The sequence below is a fragment of the Trematomus bernacchii genome, unplaced genomic scaffold (genome assembly GCF_902827165.1).
Source record: "Trematomus bernacchii unplaced genomic scaffold, fTreBer1.1, whole genome shotgun sequence".
Lineage (NCBI taxonomy): Eukaryota > Metazoa > Chordata > Actinopteri > Perciformes > Nototheniidae > Trematomus > Trematomus bernacchii.
In genome coordinates, this window is record NW_022987828.1 from 14032331 (window position 1) to 14051487 (window position 19157).

The 19157-nt window shown below is 40.8% G+C and overlaps 2 protein-coding genes across 2 annotated transcripts in view; one reads left to right on the forward strand and one right to left on the reverse strand.

The window, feature by feature from the left end:
- The window catches only part of lrpprc (leucine-rich pentatricopeptide repeat containing), a 73649-nt gene extending 61564 nt beyond the window's left edge, over positions 1–12085 (forward strand). The window contains exons 33-38 of the mRNA XM_034152146.1: positions 1468–1601; positions 1735–1850; positions 7166–7240; positions 7711–7795; positions 8971–9113; positions 11800–12085. Coding sequence (XP_034008037.1) covers positions 1468–1601; positions 1735–1850; positions 7166–7240; positions 7711–7795; positions 8971–9113; positions 11800–11874 — 628 coding nt within the window. The 3' untranslated portion in view covers positions 11875–12085. The remainder of the gene's footprint in view (positions 1–1467; positions 1602–1734; positions 1851–7165; positions 7241–7710; positions 7796–8970; positions 9114–11799) is intronic.
- A 1295-nt stretch (positions 12086–13380) lies between these two features.
- abcg8 (ATP-binding cassette, sub-family G (WHITE), member 8) overlaps positions 13381–19157 on the reverse strand; it is an 11084-nt gene continuing 5307 nt past the window's right edge. The window contains exons 9-13 of the mRNA XM_034152147.1: positions 18732–18931; positions 17953–18029; positions 15410–15677; positions 14826–14953; positions 13381–14343 (exon numbers count right to left, since the gene is read on the reverse strand). Of these exons, the coding sequence (XP_034008038.1) occupies positions 14206–14343; positions 14826–14953; positions 15410–15677; positions 17953–18029; positions 18732–18931 (811 nt within the window). The 3' untranslated portion in view covers positions 13381–14205. The remainder of the gene's footprint in view (positions 14344–14825; positions 14954–15409; positions 15678–17952; positions 18030–18731; positions 18932–19157) is intronic.

Below are 19157 nucleotides of genomic sequence, written 5' to 3' on the forward strand. Positions count from 1 at the left end.
ATTTCCCCTAAATCTGATGTTTCCAGAGAAATTGTCTTTTTTCACCTGTATCTCTAATTCTCACCAATCATGTGCTGTAAAATAAACGGCAAACAACCTTCAAACCAAAACAAATCACTATAGATGGGCAGGGCTGAATGTTGCATAAAACATTATAATTTCAATGTACAATCCATTGTAAAGTCCATTATACCACTTTGTAAACTCCATGTGTAGCACACAAAAGATAAAGAGCTTCTTGCAACACCAGGAGCCGAGTGTGACAAGACCCGTGTTGACACACTCTTAAAGTAAAAGCTCACAGGCGAGTGGGGCGTCGAGTACAAATAGGAAACACCGGCATAATAGGATTATTCATGGGTTCCTTTTAATGTCATGGAATTGCCCATCCTCCACTTCTGCTTCTCAAACAACAGAGGACAAATATATGAAACGCATGGAGCATCAAACTTTCATCGCGCTACTCGCCGCATTAGCGCTGTCCCCCGGCCGGAGCGGCAACGTTGCCGTGCCGACTCGCAGGGACAGCAGGAAGGGAAGAGCGGCAAGACAGTCTCACGCCCGATTGGGGCCTGTCGGCTTGAACCCTGACCTCTCGGGCGGCGCTCTGAGCGGCTCTGACACGTCCCCGCTGCGTCTGAGTCGAGCTGACTGGTTAAGAGCCGGGGCGGAAAAAGCAAAGCAGGCCCGGAAAGCGCGGCGCCACATTTAGAGGGGGCCCCCGCTGAATTATTCAGACGGTCCCAGTCGCAACAATCAGCGTAGATATGTTCCCCCACCTCTGCATGCATACACACACGGAGACGCACACACACCCTGCGAGTTAAATATTCATCACGACTGCTGACGGTGGGAGGGAGCGTAAAGTGTTGGGTTGCCAGATCGAGTTGTTTTAGATTTGTAGCGCTTTGCTGTGCAGGCTTTGTTTGCTTGTGGCAACCTCAGCAGAAAAACATGGTGGTAGGAGAAAAATGAAACCCATATGATTTTAATATTTAATTTCTTAAGTCTAAAACAGCATGGCGGGGGGGGGGGGGGGGAGTTTTTATTGTTCTCTAATCAGGCCAGTTTCTCATAATGTATGTGAAGCATATGTTCCCTCCCCGCGGGTCAAAGAGATCAGTGTTTGTTTTTTCTCCCAGCAGAGTATCTGTAGTAAGGAAGGCAGTATAGGGAATGTTGTATCTCACAATTTACATACAGAAGCATCCAGAATATGCCTTTACGTAACAAGGATGCAGAGGTTGCGTGATAGAAGGATGTGAACCACAAAAAGACCCTGCTCACCACCTAGTTGAATTTTAACATGACGTAAACCCCACCATAGTTACAGTGCAGCGGCATTTGACTTTGCAGGAACATTCGCTGTCAGGTTTCTCCTATTTCTGTTTTGAACGGACATTTTCCTAGGTGTAGTTTTGAACTATTCTTACTAAACCAACCCTTTATCCCCTTTCCCCTCCTCAGTGGTGATGTGGAAGGTGCAACAGAGGTGTTGGAGGCCTTCTACACCAATCCAGACTGCGAGAGCCAGCCACAGGGCATGCCCTACGTCTTCAATATGGTACTGGAAGATAACAATGAGGAAGCGTTGGACAAATGTAAGAAACACACACTTACTTACGCATACTTGTATATCGAAAAAATACATACAATATAAAACCACAAGCATAATAACTGTAAGAATGATGCAATCCACATTATTATTGACACAATGTGCATGCTGTGTTGCAGTGAGTGCTATGGCAGAGCGGCTAGCCAATCAATTCGCCCGCTACCAACCGGTGTCAGACCTCTTTCTGGAGCTGCTGGACGCCGACAAAGTGGAGGACGCCAAGTTCATGCTGGCTGTGAGTACAAGTGTGTGTGTGTGTGTGTGTGTGTGTGTGTGTGTGTGTGTGTGTGTGTGTGTGGTTGCGAGTGTTTGTGTCTGTGTGTGCCCCAAAGTTTTCATCATGTAATTTGACCGAGGTGGTATCAGTGTTGAAGTTTTTTTTTTTAAGATTCAGTATTTTATATTCATATGTTTCGTTACTGCTAGGTTTGGGTTGGCAAAGCTACAGTGTGTTTCAGAGTGTGTGTGTGTGTGTATGAGTTGTTTGGATGTATTTGGTTGTGTCTGAGATGAGTTACACTTCGATCAATACTAGAGGGAAATTAAACATCATTCATGCAAATGCATTAAAGTACATTACAGGCTGCTCTCACTCACTTCTCTTCATTACTATTTAAACACTAAGTGAAGAAATCCATGGTTTCCAGGTCAGAATGTTTCATATCACACACATGTGTTTATAACTCTTCATTTTGTCTTTGTGCAAATAGGAGATAAGGGTTACCTCTAAATAGATCAAAATGTGTGATTGTGACCCAAAAAAAGCACCATTTATACATCTCTTCTTCTCCACCAAACACATGCATCTGCTAAAGTGAAAACTGGAGTTGTGTTTGAGAAACCAAAATGCAGGAACTACTTTTTTATTATTTAGTTTGGAGTTGCACAGCATGAGGAGAGAGCTCTGCAAAATGTTGTTTTTCACTTTTTGTGACCACTTCAACTACATTTTGAATCATGTGGAGCATTTTGTCCCAGGGCACATCTCCATTTGAGTGTCTCGCTCTTGACTACATTATTACATCAAAGTAATTAAAATCCTCACGAAAAACCCACAAATCAACAAGCGAAGTGGAGATGAATGGAGTCCATCACAACCCCCCCATGTATTCGTCCAGTTGTCAGTTGTTGACTTATTCATCCAGCCTCACATTATGTCAGGAAGTGCTTCCCCACTCCACCATAGAGTCTGCTGGTCTGAAATTGGCCTCCTACTGCTTCACTTATTTAACACAGTTCATACATTACAGCTCGATGACTTTGCATTGAGCCCGGGGACATGAATATGTATAAGCTGGATGAGTGAGAGACAGGAGGAAGGATGAGAAAGAGATCAAACTCTTAAAAAAAAAAAATGTAGACTCCTGTGTCCTCTCTGAAAGGATTTCACTCTCACTTTGAGTGATTACTCGTCTCGGTTGCATGTGTGACTAGAGCGCACACTAATGAACACAGATATATATTACTAACCGCCTCACTTACTCCACTTCATCTCTTTTTAAACACGAATGAAAGGAATCTGTTTTTCAGGTCGTACAATGTTCTTGTCACACTAATCTTAGTGGCTCTGATCTTCACCCTGACATGCATTTACTATTTGTTTGTGACATATTAAATCCCTTCTGTAAAGTGTAATGTCACTGCGAAAGTAGGTGTTTAATTTTAAACAAGCAGGAGATGGGCTACTCTATCAGTTACATTTCAGTATTTGACCCCAGTCTTTGGGCCTTCTTCTTCCCCCTGGCCCTCTTATGGTGCATTTCCACTACAGCGCGGTTTAAGCGTGCACAATGCACACAAACTCATCACAGATTATATCGCGGTATTTGAAATCATGTACGCAGCTCGCGACGTAACTAGGAGTCTAGTGGACGGTATCAGTACTACAAGTAAAGTACTTTTTTTTTTAATTACGTTGTTTATAAATTAATCTGAGGTCTGCAAAAAGAGGAGGTGGTGCCCATCCCTGTTGTATATGCTCCGACTGTCCACACTCACAACAACGGCCTATACAGACATAAATAAAGCAGCGACTGTATTCGACACAGACAGTCTGTGGTTTGTACTTGTTTAACTTTTGTCTAGTTTCTGAACAGATATGAGGAGCTGTGAGCTCTGAGGCTAACAGCTGATGTTGGTTTTGTGTTTCGCATTGAAGACGTCACGGCTCCGCCTACACTGCGTTACTATAGTTACTACCCCAGTTCCTAAACTGTAATGGAAACGCAGCATAAAGTGAGCCTGGCCTACCAAGACCTAACTATACCGTACTAAGCCCTGTGAGGCCCTGCAGTGGAAATGCGCTATTGGTTAACTTGCTTAGTTTAAGTGAATTCCTGGATGCCTAGGGGATCATTAGTATGTTATTTAATGCTTAACACTCTGGAGTTAAGTCAACAGCAATTGAGCCAAGTTTAATATATTCAGACAACAGCAAATTCATAAAAACGTCTGTGCTATGTAGGAATTTATTTGATTCTGACTCAAGGAGAGTGAAAAACTGAGAGATTCTCCCTGTATCTCTGAACTATCTCACTAAACCAATCACACACACTAAAGCTATTCTATATACTGTATATATTTATATGTTATCACCTCCATTTACAGAGTCTCCCCTGAAATAGTTTGAGGCCCTTCTTGCACTTTGAAAGCCTCTCATGTATTGCCCTACACATGCAACGGCTCCTCTGGACTTGCAGTGAGGGAACTTAAAGACACAGAGAAACAGAAAGTGTCAGAGATGAGACGTGTCTGCTCCTTGTCTCTCCCTGACATCTTGAGTGATTATCCCTCTCAATCTTTAAACAGGGATGCCTGACTAGCATGCATGTTAATGAACAGATACATTACTTGCTGCTCTCATCTTCATCACTATTTAAACTCTATGGATAACATGATTTTAAAGCTATAATATGCTTCTTGCTTGATATGCATCCTCGTTTTTAAGAGAACAAGATGTCATTTTTTTATATCTGTTAACTGTAAAATACAGACTGAGTAGAGACCGAAAGAGGAACGTTTAAATCCGATGTCTATCATAGCAATATGAAAAGTCTACAGTTCCTCGTTGCAAGTCTTCATGTATAGTTAAAAGTGCTTTACACACATTTAAACTCTGAAAGGAGTCTGAATGAAACTTTAGGTTGATTTAAAAAGTGTGAACATGTGTATATACATCTAAAGAAAATACTGTCAAATGTAAATGTGATTACAAATAAATAGAAGTAGCAACATTAGAAGGCAGCACAAAATAATAGCCTGCTTTTTAAAGACAGGGGGTGTTTCTCAATGTCGAGGACGCTTCCTTGGTAGGACATGTCTTCCGAGTCAGGTCCTTCAGAAGCGAGGCAAGAATCCTTCCTAGCCTTGGAAAACGAAGAATGGTGGAACAGGCTAACAGGTGTGCGTCATATGCGAGGCCCCGCCTTAAATGGAGCGATTTTGGAAATTGGTCCGTGCGCAAAGCATTGTGGGGATTTTTAAGACCGCGGAGGATACACATGTGCAAAAATGTGCGAAATTTCCCTCAACGAAGTACGCCGGCCTCGGTAGAATTCCAAGGATCCTGGACATTGGAACAGTCCTTCGGCGGGACTCGATGACGTAGCACCCTTGAAATAGTGGATCTGGAGGAGCCTTCCTCGACATTGAGAAACACCCGATGAAACACCCAGTTAGTCAGCTAATCACTATGATACTTTGATAATATCTTGACTTAATTATGTTTTAATCTGAGCATTATTGCTGCAGTAAAAAAGTAGTGCCAGTTGTTGTGTTAGTAATGTTTGGAACAGTGCTTGAAATATGAGAAACATTCCCACGTCTCTTAAACCCTCAACGTTTAAAAAAACATGTGTAACATCAAAACAAGGTGTTGGAAAGTGAAACTTCCACTGCGAGGACGATGTTCTCCCATCTGTCTCGTGTGAAGTTTGTTTTCCTCTGATGTTTCCGGGGGTTAAACTGCAGCGCTGCTTTTTGTCTCTCATCTCGGCCTGTTTTCGTCTTCCTCACTCCCGCTCTCCCAGGCTCACTGGAGGGTAGCGAGGGTAACTCAGCATAAGTGAAGCAGGACCAAAAACTCTGAAAAGCTTTTAAGTATAGGCGAGCAGACAATAATGAAGACGAGGCTATCTGGAGAGAAGGAGAGGGAAGGAATTTGTAAAGCCTCACTGCTTCCTTCTTAATGACTGACTCCTCTACAACCGTGTGTGTTGGGAGGGTCATTGAGGAAGAGGAGGAAGCAATCCCTGGGTGTGCAGAGCTTTCAGGCGCTGTGAGTGTGTGAGTGAGGAGACGGGAGCCGCGGTCGGTTGTGGCGTCACCTTTGGGAGCGGTCGGTGTAGCGAGGGGGGGAAAACGACGAGGGGATTGAGCGAGAGCACGGAGCAGAGTGGAGTGGCACAGTGTCGGTCTAATTGCCTGATTGTACTCAAGCCATTCTGCCGCTATGTGACTCTGATAGAAGTGTGTGTGTTAAAGGCCACTCGCCTTTAATTTCTGTACGAGGTGCAGAAGGAGCGAAACACGTTAGTTTACGACTGGCTAGTAATCGGACCTTATTGCTGCTCAGCCGGGAGGACACACTCACTCTGAGCAGCGTTAATGCATCTCACACACACTTTAACATACTTGAATATACACACGCAGTATATTGTGTGTATGCTTGCATGTCTACATCATAAGCAGTCATGCACCAGTTAAACGTTTGTAAGTCTGTCCGATTTCCCTCATATCTATATATATTTGTGTCATATTTCAGTATATATGCTAATATTAAGGTCCATTGCAGTGAAATTACTCATTTGTTTATCAGCACCATGGCCAACACACTCAGAATTGTTTTTTAAAGGAGCCATTAAAAGTTTATATTCTGTCAAAAATGTCTCACTGCTGTGGGGAATGAAGCTATGAAGCTTTCTTTTAAAATGTTGTTTAGACAAATTGAAGATGTGAAATATGACTGACTGATGAAGATGTTTAATCTGTGTCATATCGGTAAGGCAAAATAGAACTACATAATATAATATATCTACCAGAGAATACTTTCAAGGTTACTTTATAACTCGCCCGGTACATACTCTTGTAAAAGTAGTCTGTAGTTTGTTTAATATGAATATAGGATGATCTTTTGTTAGATGATATATTTTTGAAACCATCTTCCCGTTTCTCCTTCTCCTGCCTGCCTTTCATGTCTTTTACATCCTGTCTTTTGTAATTGGTCAAACTCTTAAAGCTGTTAGGCTCAACTTATACAATACTTTACCTATGAATAAATATACATTTCCACTGAGTACTAGATGTGGTCTTCAATGTGACTAAGTGAGGATAATTACGAAGCGTGCTGAACATTTGAATTCATAAAGAAACGAGTCGTTATTAAATCCATAATTAACCTTTTAATGTGAGTGAGGGTGAAGGCTGTGGGTATGAATGCGTGGGTTGGAGTTCATCTGTGTTTGTGTTCTAAATGTATGTGAAGAGCAAAGGTTTGAGAAGACCCCCCCCCTCATGTTAACTCTCTCTTTTGTCCCTCTTCTCTCTCTGTAGCGCAATAACGCTGTGGCAGAACAGACGGACACGCTCGTGGCCTACATATTTCGGAAGTCTCGCACCCCCGGACAGGTAAATCGCACTTTAAGATCCTTTCCTTCAAGATGCACACTTTAAAACCTTATGCAACACAAGGGGCATTTATAGCTTAAATATGAAGTCGTAAATGTGTATACAAAATACAGACACTCTGAACCTTAATGATGAGAATATCCCTTTTTAAAATAGCACATTTTTATCCCAGAGTATACAATCATGCACTGTTTTTTTTTAAGGTTTACAATTCTTATTGATGAATATTTGGTAGCAATGGCCATGCTCAATGTTGTTTATTCAATTTGTATATTAATTCTAGTTATAATTTTAACGTGTAGTATTTTTCAGGCAGTTTTAGAAAGCGGACATTTTTATCAGCGCAAGGGATGCACAGAATTCTTTAAGAGAAAATTATTTGTTTACTGTTCTTCATGACTCCTGGTTGTAACAAAATCATTGCAAAAGTTATTTTGTTTTTGATGTACATTTTTTTTTTTTGTGCACAGCTGGGCAAGATCGAGACCCTTCTGAGCCTGATCCCAGACTTCGCTGAGAAGGATGTGGTGAACAAGCATGTGATGAGATGTCATAGTAAGAGACACACACGCACACACACACACACACACACACGCACACACACACACACACACACAGGTCTGGATGGGTCTTGTGCAGCCGACGGCTCGCTGTAAGTCAACATTAGCGGACGCATTAACAATGCATCAGGTCCAGGAGTGTGTGTGTGTGTGTGGGGGGGGGGGGGGAGGCAGGCAGACATTCAGGGGTTACAGGAACACATGTCCTCTAATGAGTTAGCTGTCCTGGCTAGCCTAGCGTGCTAATCGCTACACAGTTCACCACTCAACTTTTTCTTCCCGCATTTTTCCCCTCCTCTCTGCATTGCCTCTTGCCCTCTCCACCTTTTTTTGTCCTCCCGTCGTCTCTCCTACCTACACCCCCGCCTCCTCCCCTTCACCTCCTCACCCTCCTGTCTCCCCTCTTTTGTACCAGAGCTGAGCGGACATGACTATTTAATTAGCATCAGCTAGCAGCTCGGTCAAGGCAGTCATGGGGGAAACAATTAGTGATGCTCTGCTCGCCTCTGGTCTCTGCCCCTCCATGGACTCCGTACATTTTCTCTTTGTGAGGTTTTTTCTTTTCTTTTGCCTTTTTAAACTTGCTCTTCTCTTTTTGACAGTAGTGACCATACTTTCCATTTTTATCTCTTTGATACACAACCGCACACACTCATGCTGTTTCACACTCGCATATGGAAATACACTTCCGGGTACATCTGCCTATAGAGGGAAATCGCATACACAGATCAATCATTCTGAAGTATTTAGATAGTTAACATTTTTTACAAAGTATGTTTTTTTTATCTTCAAAAAGACATATTATAATAATTATTATTATAAATTTCAGTGATTGGTCAACTTGGATATGTCCCACCAGTTAGCCTATCACATACAATCAGTTTGAGCCAACAGAAGCGCAAGTGTTACATAGTGATGTAACTTTGTTCCAACAGTAAACAACGCTGTCCAATGGAGGCGTTTCAGGCGGGGGGGGAGAAGAGTATGTGGGAGAGAAACTCACTCTGGAGGGAGCTTTGAGATGTTTGCCTTTGCAGACCATTTACATCCACACAAACCTATAACACACTACAGGAAAGGGGAAAACCTCAAGGAGCATAACAGGGCCCCTTTTAATGTACATTTTTAACGATGACTTTAACATGTTGACTTCCCCCCCACCCTCCTCAGTTAACGACAAAGACTTTTCGTCGGCCAAGGCCCTGTATGAAGAGTGGCAGAAGAGCGAAGGGGAGATAGACACGGTGTCACTCAAACGGCTGGCCGTGATGTACAGAAAGTTCGGAGAGACGGTGCCCTTCAACGAACCCCAGGTGAGTCTCACACACATATATATATATATACAACTAAATGTGATAGGGTCCTCTACTTAATACACTCAAACAGACCTCAACAATGTAACAGGTTAGCTCGACTCCCAAGACGAGCACACAAAATAATTATCCATCACAAAAGATTAAGAAAATTGGCAAATCCTCACTTTAAAAATGATTTAAACCATTAATGGATTATAAAAATGCTTGCAGATAATTTTTGTATCCATCAATTTAACGGTAAACCAACAGATTGTTGCAGATTAAGGTAAATTAAACCTCAAAAATAATATTCTCACATGTCTAGATTTAAGAAATGTCACAATATGGCTGTGTGTGTGGCTGTGTGTGTGGCTGTGTGTGTGTGTGGCTGTGTGTGTGGCTGTGGCTGTGTGTGTGGCTGTGTGTGTGTGTGTGGCTGTGTGTGTGGCTGTGTGTGTGGCTGTGTGTGTGGCTGTGTGTGGCTGTGTGTGTGTGTGTGTGTGTGGCTGAGAGTGTTTTTGAGCATTTCAGGACATTTTGTAACTTGATGTAGCCCTATTTTGGGCAGAGGACTCACACTCGTATCGACACACAGACACACACACACGGAGCCCTCTCAGCCCCAGCACTTTAATGCGCTGTCCCCTGGAGGCAGGTGAACACCAGAAGCCCACCTCTTACCTCCCCTTCACTCACCTGCAGTGCAAAGATAGACGAGAGAGGGATGAAGGCAGAGCAGCTGCTGCATTATTCACAGGATGTCAGGATACTTAAGTGATGGCTGCGTTTCATAAGCAGAGGGAAAGGTGAGGTCATGGTGAAGTTTCCCTGAACTCATCGCAGGTAGAAAGCCACCTGTTCTCTATATCTATATAAAGACTGCGGCACCATGACGACAACAGCAGGAACGTGCTAAGATCAAACACACCTAGATTTATTTCTAGAGGCGCATGGAACAGTTATTTAGGGTAGCTTTTTTTAAATAAAATAAAATGCTATTACATTTTTGGGATGGGAATCCAGGTCTCTAATAAGAGTCATGTAGATAAAGAATAATAAAACCAATGTTCAAAGTTGATTTATGTCACTGTACATCACTATGGGTTGTTATATAATTATGGTGTATAGCATGATATAAAAAATAACCATTTAATAAAGTCGCAGTATGGGATGTTGAATAACAAAAAACAATCCAAAGTATCAGACTATTTCTAAAAGTCATACACATGTTATTTGTTATTGCTCTGAGGACCAGAAATGAAACTATATATATATATCTCAAAACCTGAACACATGAAATAAAATCTAGTGAGATAATGTGTTTTTGTACTTTGGGTGAACTGACCCTTTTCCAACGCGTCTCATCATCCTGCAGGATCTCTGCCTCTCTTTGCTTCTACAGTGAACACAGCCATTTATCAGCATTAATTACTACATCAGTAAGCAAACGTACATTGTAAGAAGCCGGCGTAATCTACAGGAAAGCTCTCACCTTCTCCCCTCCAAAACACACTTTGTCTGGATCAAAACACTGATTAATTAGCGGGGAACAGAGGCCGAGAGCCAGAGAGTGCGTTAGGGGAACGCCAGACAAATCCCTCATTTGTGTATTAACGGGGATTTAAAGATGAAACAAGGAAACTTGGTTGCAGAGTAGAGACTATTTAGACAGACCCAGGAGGGCTTACTTCTGGTACGCGCACACACACACACTCTCTCTCTCTCTCTCTCTCTCTCTCTCTCTCTCCTCTCTCTCTCTCTCTCTCTCTCTCTCTCTCTCTCTCTCTCTCTCTCTCTCTCTCTCTCTCTCTCTGCTCTCTCTCTCTCTCTCTCCTCTCTCTCTCTCTCTCTCTCTCTCTCTTAAAACTATATAAAGACATTCCTGTTTGGGTAATCGGTGTGCTTGATTTTATTCCATTTTATACTAGGTTTTTATTTTGTTTGTTTTAAATTTCCTTTGTAAGTTCTGCTTTATTGTGTCTTAATTATGTTCTGGTGCTTTTATGACTTCTTAACATGTGGCTTGTGTGTAGGGCTGTGCAATTAATCGTTTTTTAATCGCAATTACGATTTTGGCCTGCCACAAAACAACATAATCGAAAAAAACAATTATTTAGCTTTGCTAGGTTGTGTCACTGCAACATATTGGATCTAATTAATTTTGGTCTCATTTATTTGTATTTATCATATTTATATATGTTTAGTAGCTTGTGGAAGTGCGCTCCAAAATATTTGTTGATCTTGTTTATTGGTATTTATTATTTTGATATTTATTTAAATGTGTCATTTATTTTATTTATTTTTGTATTGGTTTTTCAGTTGAATTATACGTTCAGGGTAATCAACAGTTAAAAAGATACTGTTCAAATTATTATTTGTATTGGTTTTAAAGTTCAATAAATGGATTTTTTCAAAGTCAATGAATAACCGTATTTAATAATCGTGATATAAATTATTGACCCAAATAATCGTGATTATGATTTTTGCCATAATCGCACAGCCCTACTTGTGTGTTCATTGATCATTGTCCTATGTTAATGTCTTATTGTTTTGTCAAGCACTTTGTGACTTTGTCTGTGAAAAGCGCTCTATAAATAAACTTTACACACACACACACACACACACACACACACCTGACTTCCTTTAGAGCATGTAAGCATTTTGTGTTTGTTTTATACTAAATTGTGTCTCTTTCTCTTTCTAGGAGTCCATTAGGTTTTATGAGCTGAAAGAGAAAGCCCAGAAGAAAGAGAAAGCCCAGAAGGAAGCAGAGACATAAAGACTCCTCCTCCTCCTCTTCCTCCTCCTCCTCCATCCATGTGTTTTCCTCTTCTTGTCTCTTTTTTATATAAGTTTTCCCAGCTGAAATGTTGAGTATTGTGTTGAAACTGTTAGACGCTGCCCGCTAATTTAATGATACTGTTGATGATGATGTTCAGAATGTAAAAGATAGTATTCATGATAATAAATGTCACATTCTGAGGCTGAGACTTTGTGGTGTGAACGTTTATTTTCGGGAAGATGTTGACATATTTCATTATAAAGTACAAGTGAAGCAATTACACTATCAAAGGCACCGGTCCATTGAGGTCTCCCAAAGACTCTGTCTACATGAGACACAGAACAACTCGACTAAAAGGCAGGAAGGTTATCAAAGACACCATGGCCTTTTCTGCTAAGACGACACCATTTCAGTGTCCCATTCTCAAAATATCCCTTACACTACAATATACTTTATCTTTATACTGTTTATCATCGTTATAATGTATATAAGAAATCCACATACATCAAACTGCATGTTTTCTGAGATGTAAGAGTTTTTTCTTCAATAGAAACATCTAAGCTTCTCATTATAGTGTTGCATGCATTTGATATTTCACATGACACAACATTTCTGGTGCTATAGGCCTATATAGGGTGTCCGCGGGGTCTTAAACCTATTAAAAGTTGATAAATCAATTTAGCGAAAATTAAGGCTGTTAAAAAGTATTAAACTGCATTTTCCAAGGTATTACATTTTGTAGCTTGTTTTCAATACGTATATCAATTGTCCAAAGAGGTTGTATTCTACAGTTTGCCTGAATGTAATCATTGCGTAGGAGTGTAGTGTGATTCTGTGTAGTTTATTTATGGCATCCCGTTGGATTTTACGTCATCTGAACAGGACATCGCACACGTCCACACAGCGGCGTTGCGTTTGCTCCATTTTTGTGTCTCTCCCAACATACACGCGGTTTGATTGGCTGACGCTTCCACCGAAGCTTCAGAAGCTTCAAAAGTTGAACATTGCTCAACTTTTGCAGCCTGAAACGCCAGCAAAGCTCCGCTCTGCTTCCCACAATGCAGTTCGGCGAAAAGTGAGGCTTAACCGGAAGATTTTTTTTTAACGCTGCTGTGTGGACGTACTAGCGCGCGAAGCTCCGCTTAGGCCGGTTGTTAAACAACATCGTTATGGGGAAATGCAAGTTTGCGTCCAAATGGTTGAAAGTTAACTTATAAGGAGGAAGGAAAATCAATACTGTGGTAAATGTGAGGTAAAGTGTGTCGCCAATGCATTGAAGTGGCGATGAGGTCTTAAAATGTATGGAAAGGGTCTTAAAATGTATTACATTTGACTTCAGGATTCCTGCATATACCCTGTATATAACCATATAGTGAACATAATCACACTGATACCATTTATTGTTGGGAAACCGCACCGCTTTAAATGAGTGCAAACTGAGCGACCAGGTCAAAGGATGGCAGAGAGATTGAAGACAGAAATAAACACGCTGGACTGGAGGCATTTGATTTAATAGTTTACTCATTCGGACTTGAACCCCGTCAGTCACATATTTATCAGGCTTTTGCACCAGTGCAAAGACACAGCTTACAATTACATAATCTTCAATCTTTGAGGACACAAGTACAAGCTCTTTTATTTCTGAGTGTGACTTACTAAATCTCTACGGCTTTTTTTTCTGTGCGCCCTATACTGGCACACACATTGTTAAGCTTAATAACCTTACATATACAAGAAAAGATAAAGCTGTAGGAAAAAAGAAGATTGAAAATGGAACAAGCAAAAGCTGCAGATGGATATCTGCCAAAGTGGCGCTCTAATCATCGGCCAAGATGGAGAAGAGAGGGAGGGAAAGAAAATCACTTCATTTAAACTGTTAGTGCAATGCTCTGCTGCCACCCAGCAGCAGACAGCAGTACTGCAGCGAGAAGAAATCTAGCACAACCAATCATTCCCAGACTTCAACTTTGAAAATGTGTTAATTGTTTTTGACTAGTCACACATTTGAGAAACAGTTTCACTTTTAGGATTTTTTAATACACCAAGAAGGGTGACTTTAAGGATTACTGAGGTGTCAGGGAAGTCATTTCATGTGTTTTTGATATTAAAACAAGTGCAGGAGTTTTTGATGTTGAGATTATTGTGAAAAGGGGAATTCAAATTCAAAACATACTCATATATTTACCTTTTCCCCCTTAAATTAAGCAAATGTCTGATAAAATGTCGAACCAGTCGAACAAGAACCTAAATGACTTCCCTCCACTCCTGCAGAACAAAACACTTCCTAAAGTCAAATGTGATTTGAAACAGCGTCTGGTCCAGATGTGTTCACCAGTCCTGACTGGACTTCTGTTTGATGAACTTCAGGGACACGTAGTAGAGCGCCATGAAGACCAGGCAGACGGCCAGCAGCACCAGGTAGCAGGCGTACAGAGGGTACTGGTTCATGTGCATGGCCTCCACCACCTGGCACACAGAGACACAGATGAGAAGACTGTCCATGTGCAGTGGTTTGGTTTTATAGCTGTGTTCATTTACACATGTACAGTTATTGCCTAATACATATATTTATAATGACAGATACAACACTCTTTTCTTGTGACTTGTTATGCCTTACATTGACATTTCTATGACATTATTTATGGCATACTTTTCTATGACTTTTTTATTTCATAAAACACTGATATTTTATATTTACATACAATGCTATTACAATTTCTTTCATACACAATACTTTTTTGACTTGTTTTGTACTATTAGTGTTTAATTGCATACTATTCTAGGACTTTTTTTAAACATACTTTGACCTTTTTATGACTTTAAATACTATTGACATTATTATGACATTGTTATGACATATTTAGGAAATACTATACTATGACGTGGAAGTGTTTAATTGAGGTGTGTGTGTGTGTGTGTGTGTGTGTGTGTGTGTGTTTCTGACTCACGTGTATGCCGTCCACATTGAAGGTGAAGTTCCTGATGGAGACGGGGTACATGTTGCCTCTGAACTGAACCTGCAGCAGCCCGTCGAACCCCCAACGCATGAAGGAGGTGTGGGAGACCCACGAGGCCACTGGGGGGGGGATGTATTTATTTCATCACTTCTGTTTTCAATGCAGCTCTTTATACTCACACATTTCAAACTAGGAATAATAAACTTTCATTTCATTATCTTATTAATTCATTTACTTTCATGTATTTATTTATCATATATATATTTAACATTTCAACTTCTTTCTAATATTCATTGTATTTTGTTTTGAATATTACTAATATATATTACCTTTTATTTTTATTTATATCTCTTAATTTATAATAATAATAATACATATCTTATATCAAATATATAATATAGTAAAAATATAATATACGTTTTTTACTTAATATTATGTATATTTATACTATCTCTCTATTACTGCATATAAAGAGGCATTCATCTATGTACATCTATGTTATCTGCTTATGTGTGTATGACCTGGAAATGAAGTGAAAAAATGTAAACTAAGTGACAGTGACTCCATCTCCTCACCCTGCCACATGTTCTCCATGCTGATGACGAAGCCTCCGGTCAGGTAGAAGATGGTGAAGAAGGAGTTCCCCGCGAAGGAGGAGGTCTGCAGGGTGGGCAGCGCGGCGGCCACGAACAGAGCCATGGCGCGGCTGCAGTACACCATCAGCCACACTAGCATGAAGTTGAGCAGGAAGCGCTCCGGCTCTGTGTTCAGCCCGGCCAGCCAATAGATGGGCAGGCCGTACACTAGCGTGAACACACAGTGCTCCGGCAGCTCCCCCAGCACCTGAGGGGACACACACACACACACATGTTCAGATATACAGTTAAGACATCAAAACACACACATTGTCAAGCACTGAACCTGGGGGGACAGAGCCTTCTCTGTCGCTGCCCCCTCCCTCAGGAACTCACTCCCACAACCCATCAGAGACTGCACCGACCTCACCACCTTCAAAACACTCACAAAAACTCACCAACTCTTACTACTTTAAATCCAGACTAAAAATGTATCTTTTTGTCGCTGCATTTGAGTGAGCTGTTTATATCCACACTGCAGTATGGCTTTTATTGGTGTGTTCTATACCTGTTGTGTTTATTTGATTAGCTTTTTAATGCCTATTTTGAAATGCCATTTTATAATGTGTTTTGCTGTATTTATTCTTAAATGTCTTTTATTTTAATTTGTAAAGCACTTTGAATTGCCGTGTGCTGAAAGGTGCTGTATAAATAAACTTGCCTTGCCTCACCTCTTCAATCTGGCTTTTAATGTGTGATTGTTGTTGTATTGCTTGATTTTAATGTGACTTTAACTATATTTATTTGTTGTTCTTTTTCTCTGTAAAGCGACTTTGAGCACCTGTAAAAGTGCTTACAAAATAAATCTATTATTAATCTATTACATTGTTCATGACAAGACAAGATAAGATAAGATAGGACTTTATTTATCCCGAAGGAAATTGTTGTGCCAGAGTTAGAAAAATACAATAAACACAGCAGCTGTACACTAAAAGTGCAGTAAAAAGACAAATTAAATATCTATAGGAAACATAAAACAACTGGTGTGTTTGCATGCTTTCTACTCCACATTACAGTACTGGATTTACACTACAGTGAGGCTCCTGTGTAGAGCGAGACTGACCCCTACTGGACATCTGAGGGGGGAGAGTACTCAGATCTTGTACTTAAAGGTAGGGTAGGTAATTTTGGAGAAACCAGCTCGAGTGCACTAGAATTTGAAAATACACAGCCGGAAAAAATCTGCCACTTCCTTACAGAGCCCCTCCTCCAACACACACGAACGCGCACATGACCAATGAGGGCACGAGATAAGTTTGTGCACAGATGGAAGGCTGACAGGCAGGTAGGCCATCCAGTTACTTTAGCCGGGCCGGCTAAAATGATTGGTCGTGCTTTTTACAGCACAAAAAGTGCTTTTTACGTGCTTCCACAGATGACATTTTTTTATGGATTTTTTGTCAAAGCACTTAAAGGGGACCTATCATGCAAAATGCACTTTTGTACGTCTTTTATACATGAATATGTGTCCCCGGTGTTCCAGGGAACTCACCAAGTGTCAGAAAACACAACCCTCTCTATTTTCCTCCATACCCAAATCTCTAAAAAAGGGGCTGCAACGGATCTGATCAAAACTGATCCAGATTTGAACACTGTCCTGACGTTAGGACAGTGGCGCTACGGCTATTGGGCCAACTCCACCAATCAGGAGGAGACAGCCACGGCCATTGCCGTTCGAAAGCGCTGGAGACGCTGTAGTACATATGCCAGGCCTGTAGATGGTGCTGTTCTCACTGAATCAGCCCTTGCAAATCCAGAGCTAAAAAATGTCAAATAGAGCGAAATGAGGCATGGCTAAAATGCATGATCTGTTTGGTATTTTGAAAAAAAAAAAGTATAAATATGCCTTATATAGGTATGGTCCTACACTATATTATTCAAATATAGCATGATAGGTCCACTTTAAGATATTCATTGCTATCGGGATGTTAAGAAGATTCCATGGAATATAACAAAAAGTGTATCTCGAGCCGGTTTCTCAAACTTACCTACCCCACCTTTAAGTATAAGTACAAGTACCAGAGTGTAGGAATACTCAGTTACAAGTAAAAGTCATACAATCAAAAATGATTAGCATCAAAATATACTTAAAGTACCAAAAGTAAAAGTACTCATTCTGCAGATCGGTCCATTTCAGAATAATATATATCATTATTGATCATTAAAGTGTATCAAAGCTGGTAGAGGTGCAGCTAGTTTGAATGACTTTGTATTCTGCAGGGTAGCTGTTGAATTCACGAACTAAAGTCTGATTTAAGTGGTGATTATATTTCACATCATTAATCCAATTGTGCAAAGTAACTAAAGGTATTAAATACATTTTGTGGAGTAAAAGTACACCATTTAACTGTGATTTGTAGTGGGGTAGAAGTACAAAGTAGCAATAAAGGTAAATACTGAAGTAATGATGATAGTCCCTTGAATGTGTTCTTCCGTACAGTACTTGAGTAAATCAAATCTACTCAGTTACCCCCCTGGTTTACCTTGGCAAAGAAGTAGGAGGTGACGGAGTACATGCCGTCCTCCAGCTCGTGGTACAGCATGGCCCTCTCTGAGTGACCTGCAGGGAACAGGAAGTGAGTCTGAGGAGGAGCACGCTATGACCTCTGGCTTGATGCTCTCACACCCTGACCTGGAACAAGCTATTCAAGTACTTATTTTCTCTAGACTTGACTCTTCTAACTCCACTTCCTAATAGCATCAACCAAAAGTCTCTCTCCCACCTTCAATAGTTCACAAAGCAGCAGCTAGCCCATGTTCTGCTTCTCTTAAGTTTTGATCAACATACAGCCGTTTATGTCTGGCCCAACCTCTTACTGAACCTTCATATAAAAGACATTTTCTATAGACTTGCTTTAGAGTTACAGAGGCTCTCCAGCTACATGAATGTCATATTTGTATTAGGATATAGTGTGGGTTAAAAGGTTTTTCAGAGATGTTCTATATTTATTAGGTCTCTGTATGATATGTGGGCAGTATAACACTATTCCTCTTTGTGCTACAGTGAACTTCATTTCATTTTATAGCTTTTATAGCTTGAAGTACTTTGGTCAGTTCCAAGAATGCAGATGCAGCGATCACAACTTCACTTAACTTAATATGGAAACATTTATTTTTGTTTTGTGTGCTATTTGTTGGTTTGTTTGTAGACATTAAAATATACGACATTTGCTATTTTCAAAAGTCAAACACTGTTTTGATGTTTGTTTCACCTATTCTTAAAAACCTGACAAATTTGCAGACTGATTTTTTAAATACTCACATTTGGCGATGACGTCCAGCACCACAGCGAATGGGGTGAGCGCTCCGATCATGTAGAGCAGGGCCACCGTGTCCTGGATGGAGAGACGCTCCTCTCCCGCCCCGTAGTACAGACACCCGACCAGCAGGGACATGAGCAGCGCCTCGAAGCCGTGGACCAATAGGGTGGCCAGGTCTCTGTAGTCATTGTACATGTGACGCCTGAGGGGGGAGACACGAGAGGAGGGCAATGAACACAACAAACTGATTAGAACGTGTTGTGAGGGACATCTTTGGAATATATATTGTTGCAATAACCAATAAACTAACAGCTGAGTGCACAGTTTACCAGCTGAGTCCGGAAGTTGAAAGTAATAGCTAAAAGTTACAGATTTTTAAACAGACATTTGTTTGAACAATTTGTATAAATTGCAGTAAATGTGTGCAG